The sequence below is a fragment of the Antrostomus carolinensis genome, unplaced genomic scaffold (genome assembly GCF_000700745.2).
Source record: "Antrostomus carolinensis isolate BGI_N321 unplaced genomic scaffold, ASM70074v2 scaffold15377, whole genome shotgun sequence".
In the NCBI taxonomy this organism is placed as follows: domain Eukaryota; kingdom Metazoa; phylum Chordata; class Aves; order Caprimulgiformes; family Caprimulgidae; genus Antrostomus; species Antrostomus carolinensis.
The window spans coordinates 36,100-42,615 of NW_010325518.1; the positions used below are offsets into that span (position 1 = coordinate 36,100).

General features: G+C 41.5%; 1 protein-coding gene across 1 annotated transcript in view; it reads left to right on the plus strand.

Moving 5' to 3' along the window:
* LOC104527515 (lysine-specific demethylase 4B) overlaps positions 1 to 6,516 on the plus strand; it is a gene marked incomplete at its 5' end in the record, with an annotated part of 55,038 nt that overhangs the window by 31,899 nt on the left and 16,623 nt on the right. The window contains 3 exons of the mRNA XM_029085784.1: positions 1,191 to 1,311; positions 4,619 to 4,797; positions 5,986 to 6,208. Of these exons, the coding sequence (XP_028941617.1) occupies positions 1,191 to 1,311; positions 4,619 to 4,797; positions 5,986 to 6,208 (523 nt within the window). The remainder of the gene's footprint in view (positions 1 to 1,190; positions 1,312 to 4,618; positions 4,798 to 5,985; positions 6,209 to 6,516) is intronic.

Consider the following 6,516-nt stretch of genomic DNA (forward strand, 5'->3'; position numbering starts at 1 on the left):
TCCCAAGCACTAGGCAGGAGGACGCAGCAACTATGCTGGGAGTGGTAAAACAAAATAATCCCCATAGAAACTTTGACTGCACCAACATTTCAATAATTCTCCCTTGTTTCTCACTTCTCCAGCTGATAGCATGTGCTTTGTGCTTCTCCAGCACCTGCTTTACGCTTCCAAGTGTTGGCCTGCTATGTAGTGTTGCCTGGGGATCTTCTCCATCATGGGATTTAGCGTTGGAAATGTTGGCAGAAAACTAATTCATGAACAGAACAGTTCATGGCATGTAACCTGTATCAGGCATCTCTTTTCCTTGAGGAATGCTTTCCTGAGCACAGTTTCCAAAAGAGGAAGGAGGAAAATATTCAGGAATTAGCAGCACATCAGAGTAATATTATGTAGCTCTGTTTTCCTGCACGATGCTGCTGAAGGAGCCAAGGGAGTGGCAGAGCAGTAGTAGGGACAGAGGGAAATGTGCATTGCCATAGCAGCATGGCACAATTAGCATAGCTTTGATGTCAGTGTTTCTGAGATAATGGCTGCAGAGTAGTGAGGAAAAAAACCACTGTGCTATGATGGGCTCCTGTAAGTACCTTCATCTCTGCTCTCTCCTGTGTAACCTGGAATGTGCTTGGATTGCACAGGCGCTGCTGCCTGTCTTCATGTTTGTGAACTGAAGCACAGTCGATTTCTAGTGCAAAATAACTCACCTGTAAATTGTTCAGTGCCCATCACCAGAGGACTGTGAGCCCCTGGGATGAGGGTGCATGCAGTATTTAGTGTTGGCTGGTACACAGGGCAGTCAGTACAGTACAATATAAAGATACTTATCATAAAATGTGCTGTAATGTTCTAGTAAAATTCCCTGTATATAATTTTTGTGCTGGAGTTCCTAGCTGTGATTGACCAGACTTTTTATAAGCTAATGGAATTGGCAGGCTTAAAGCTGTTCTGAGGCTGGTCTGATTTTAAGAAACGCTGTCGTTTACCTTTACCCGACATCCTAAGAGATAGCATTGGCTTTATCTACTGCAGTAATTGGCTTGGGAGGCTTTATTGATTCCAGCCAAAAGGCAGCGAAAAGTTTGCTGTGTAAGTTCAAGAACTTTTTTGTGACAAATATTCTGCCTCTCTTGTCCTGCACTCTGCTTTCCAAGAGAATTTGGGGTTCCCATCTAACTGCTTCTGGTTTGTTACAGACTGCTTCTGCTTTTTCAAAAATGAAGATGGAGATAAAGAAGAGTCGTCGTCATCCACTGGGCAAACCACCAACCCGCTCCCCATTGTCAGTGGTTAAGCAGGAGACCTCGAGTGATGAGGGTGAGTTGAGTGCACTGGCGTTAAGAATGGTTCTGTGTCTTGTCTGATCTGAAAAATTGCTGAAGCTGTTAACATAACTGGATGGCCTGAAACTTTCTGTGTTACACTTCACTGATAGAAAATGCAGCGTGTTCCCATTTTTGATAACCCAGCTGGAAACAAAATTCATCCGTGGGAGGTGTCCCTTCTCGCCTCCCACTCTTTTTTTCTCAAGAAAAATATTTTGCTGGATGCAGAATGAGGCAGCATTTTGGGCACAGGGAAAAAAAAAAAGAGTTCACAGAAAATAACGTGTCAAAGAAAAGCTCCTTCTTAGATATTGCATTCAAATGAGATCTCTTCACCTCGGAGGGCAGTGGAGGTTAGGTCTGCTGTTATGTGTATGGGGAAAGTTAATTCTAACTTTTTGGTTGGCTTCTTAATACGTGTGAATGTTGGAGTCCAACTTTTCTTGGCAGATCCAGAAATGAGAATTAGAAAGTCTCTCAGTGCTTATCTGTACATCACTGGTTTTTCTTTTCCCACGTTCCAGTCACTGTGGAACCAAGGAGGGGAGGGGGAGAAAAAAAACCAAATACACCACCAAAAAACCAGACTCTTACTTCTCATTTCTGTTCTGTGGTGTAATTTACCTCTCCTGGGTCTCGCCCACATTGTAGAGTACTCAGAATATAGAAAAGTAAGAAGCTTTTTCAGGCTGGGGCAGGTACGTGAAGGTGTAGCTGGCAGTCCCTGCTTTCAAGGTACTTACAACTTGATATTCAAAAGGACATCATCTTGCCTGTTCACTTTCCTTCAGCGAGTATATCCATTGATTTTAGAGTAATTGTGTAGGAAGGGCATATTCTGTGCATACATACATAGAATATTTATAAATATTCTGTGCATACATACCAAGGATGATGCATTTGATGTCTCGCAGATGTGTAACGTGGAGTGAAGCGCTGAAAGGCAGTTGAGACTAGTGATCTTGTTTTGGTGTGAGACCTTGGAGCAGACTCTGTGCTGAAAGATCCTCATTAGACAGATTCACTGTGAAGACTTTTTGGATGGTGTATGGAGGCTTTGCTGGCTGACTCAGGAGCACCTTTCTGTGAAAGCCAGCATTTCTTGGGGGCTGATTTACAGCTCTGTTGGGCAAAATCTGATCAAACAGATTCTTCTCTTGCCAGCCAGGGAATAGAAGCAGCTCTCTGCACTCTTTGCCTTTTCAGGGCTTATGTATAAGGATGATCTGGAGGCTGCAGTGAGGAAGAGTGAGCATGTAAATTAAGGGAATGCACATGCTACACCAAGATTCAGTTGAGTCAAATTGTTAAATCTTTTCTACTTGCATATAATCTGCTTGAAATGTAGGAGCCATCCTGAATGCTGCGTGTCGCCTAGAATCCATCCTGGGCTGAGTGAAGGTGATGATAATGTACAGCAGTAATTTCCTTTTTTCTCTCAGCTTGTCACTCTGGATTATGATGCTGGTTTCATTGATTTCACTGGTATCATAAATCTCTGCCTGTTTCCTGATGTGCCTTGACTAAAATTTGGAGAAACGCGTAGTTTGGTTTTTGGCTCGTTTCTTAAAATATTGTTAAAGGTGCTTGATAACTTCAAAAGGTGAGGGTTGAACTCTGAAAGTAAGATACCTTGGAGTGTCAGTCTGCATACCTGAGCTCACTGGTCTTTTTAAAATATTCTCTATGCCTTGCACGAGGTGTGGACACGTAAGCACGTGTAGCTGAAGTTAAGACTGTAGAACACGTCCTTGTAAATCTGTTTGGTTATGAGAACCAGCTCTGGTTTGATAGACACTGAACTGGCAGTCAGCTCCTGGCATGAGCAATATCTTCCTCCAGGAAGGAAAGCCTAACTCGTCTGTTGGCAAGGCTGCTGCTTTTTGTCTCCCTTTCCAGCAGAATCCTATGCAGTGTTGTGGAAAAGGCTGTGGTGTTAGCAATTATTGTTAGCCTTTGGATACCAAGATAAAAATAAAAGTATAATAAGAAAAGGCACTTTTTAGGAAGCGACTCTCGTTTGAAGTGCGACAGAGATATACAGAATTCATTGTCTCAAAAAAAGAATTGATAAATTAAACACAATAAAATTTCCCAAGTTGTCTGGCAAATATATGTCAGATTAGTTGGGGGTAACATGTAAAATCTGAGATGTAAACTTAGCCCTTAGTGTTCTATTACAAGTTTCTTTTATCCTTTCTGGTAACCTAAGAGTCTGAAAATCTTAAAAGGGAGGTAGAAATGGGGAGCAGACTTAGATTTGTTGAGAGCAGAACATTAAGTGCATATTTCCAGTAATTAACAATGAAACAGCAAACAATTTGGTTTGATGTGGTGAGCTCTGGGGATAATGTTCCAATAAGATGTTTTGGAGTTCTCCTGGCCAAAGCTGTTCTTTTGGAAACTTTGCAGATTGACAATGCAATGAATGATTTACACTTGGTCTTGTCTGGAAAATTTTTAACACTTAGAATGACTCAAATTTCCTTAATAAGGAATGGTAAGAAACGTGTACCCCCAAACTGACACAAATGGATTCTGCAGTGGTTTAATCAGCAAATGCCAAGGGCCTTTTAAAGGTTTCATAAAAACAAAGAATTAACAAACTAATTAGCACAAGCAATACCTGGCAGAACTCTGGCAGAAGGAGAGGTGGTGGTGAATGCAGATTGAAGGCTCAGTGGTGTGCCCTTGATGGAAGGAGCTGCAGAAAAGTAAAATGAAAACTTGAACCCAGGATATCTGATGGCCCAGATTTGTGTTGGCAGAAACAGGTACAGAGTGTGCCTTGGGAAGGATGAAACAGGCTTGCTGCTGACTGGTGGGAACTGGGAGCTGGCCTAACCAAACCAGGACAGACTGTGTGTGTGTCTTCAGGAGAATGCAGCTCCCAGTTGGAGAAGGGAAAGGGGAATTTCCTTGCACTTGTATCGTGTTTGTTGAACTTGGCTTCGTTAAAAGGATGTTGTGGGTCTCCACAGCTAGAAAGTGGAGAGAGTTGTGAAGGCTGTAAATCCAGATTCTCTTCTTTCTCATGACTAGTTCCATTAGGTCTGTGGTGTCTCTGTCTTGTCTGTCCTACCCATAAAGTGGAGATTATATCTATCTAGGAGGTATTTGAGGCATACATATATGAGGAACCATGGACAAGTTGAACATCCTTATTTATTGAACATTCTGTGTTGTTGAAACATTACCTGTTTGACCCTACCTTGCTGCATTTTACCTCTGCTGTCTGTAGACTGTTTTACCTCTACTGATTGTCCATTGTTTGGGGATTTTTTTTTTTTTCTTTCTAGAAACGTTTCCATTTTCTGGGGAGGAAGACATGAGTGATCCAGAGGCTTTGAAATCTTTACTTTCCCTCCAGTGGAAGAATAAAGCATATAATTTCCCAGCTGAAAGAAAATTCAATGCAGCTGCTGCCCTGAGCGAGCCATACTGTGCTGTCTGTACCCTCTTTTACCCGTATAACCAGGTAATTCCTGATCCTGCTCAGATGGACGTGTTGGCAGTGGGTTCTGAGTGGGTAGCTACTGTGTAAGTCATGCTGCAGACCTTTAGAATAAAGAAAGACGACTCATACAGATCTGCACACCAAAAAAAAATGTGTTTGGATTTGGCAGAGGCAGTGGATGGAGCCTTTTTTGTTATTTTTGTTTTTTTTTTTCCTGGCTTCTCTGGCTTTTTTAGCTTTCATTTTTTTAAATCACACATTTAAATCACAGCTTTTCACTGCAAACACTCTTTTGTGCAGAGAAACAGTGCCATACTGGGCATGTGATTGCTCTTGTTTAGATATGGGCCTGGACTTCTGAATATATGCAAACAAGCAGCGAAATAAAAATTGACTGAGTAAGCACATACATCATTGGTATTTTTTTGGAAACTACCAATATGCTTTGGGATATGTTATGAGCAGAAAGGCAAAATTTATCAGATGAATTAGTTATTTGCCCAGTTGTGTATTGATTTGTTCTTGTATGCTTATAGAGCCAAATCTGGCTTTGTGTGTCCACGAGGAATACGTGCCTTAGATGCATATATATGTGCTGGAAGCTTTTTCTGAGAAAAGCAAAACCCACCTCCCCTTTCCATAAAATCTCTTGATTTATTATACAGACTGAAAATAAAATATCTGTTCTGATTGCTGCATGTTGTTGTATAATGGTTATAAGAAAAAACTTGAGTACTGCTGAGCTGGTTTAATCCATTGTTTTTAACTCTGGTCTCCTACCAGAAACCTTGAAATGCCCTTCTGGAGAAATTCTTGCAGAAAGAGTAGGGAAGGATGCCAAAAGGATGGGAGAGGGGGAGGGAAGGTCTTGCTTTTATTAATATTTTCTTTTCTTCCCTTGGTATTTTCCGCTGCAATTTATGAATTTAAATTTTTACAGAAGAAAAACAGGAAAAACTTCTCATTATTCTAATGCCTCTTTGAACTTCCAGAATAAATTACAGATCCCAGTACAGGCCTGAGGAAGAGTGAGAGGAGCAAAAGGGAGGGGTCAGGGGGTGCGTGAGAAGACAGGATTTAAAGTTCATTATTTGTGCTGCATGCTGTCAGGTGCTGGATGACTTTTCTTGTAAGGGGAGTGCTCTGACTTTAAGGTTAAAATTGTGACTAGAGAAGAGGTGATTCCATATGATGGTATTTTCTCTGTAGTCCTTACAGGTGGATAAAGAAGCTGTCCCAGTCTCTGCAGGGGAGACCACCTCTTTCGTCCACCTTTCCAAGTGTGGACAGAAGACCAAGCCTCTGATCCCGGAGATGTGCTTTACCTCAAGTGGAGAAAACACAGAGCCCCTTCCTTCAAACTCATATATTGGAGAGGATGGAACCAGTCCCTTGATATCCTGTGCCAAATGCTGCCTGCAGGTTCATGCCAGTGAGTGTTTCCTTCTTCACCAAAGTGGTTTGGGTGTTGAGAAACTCACAGGTTTCTCTGTAGGTTGCCTATATTTGACTTCCTTCTGGGCACACTTGCTATACTGGTCACTCCCACTTTTTCCTTTTCTGGTACTAGTATGTGTGTATATTTGAGTCCATCTTGGTGGTCACTGATGTTAAAAATACACACAAATATTCATTTTCCTGTTTGTTTTGTTGGCTGATTCTTCTCTGTCTCGCTGAAAAGATTCTTTCCTTTGTTATTTTTCATTTTTTTGTAATAAAGCAGAAATCACAAAGCTGATC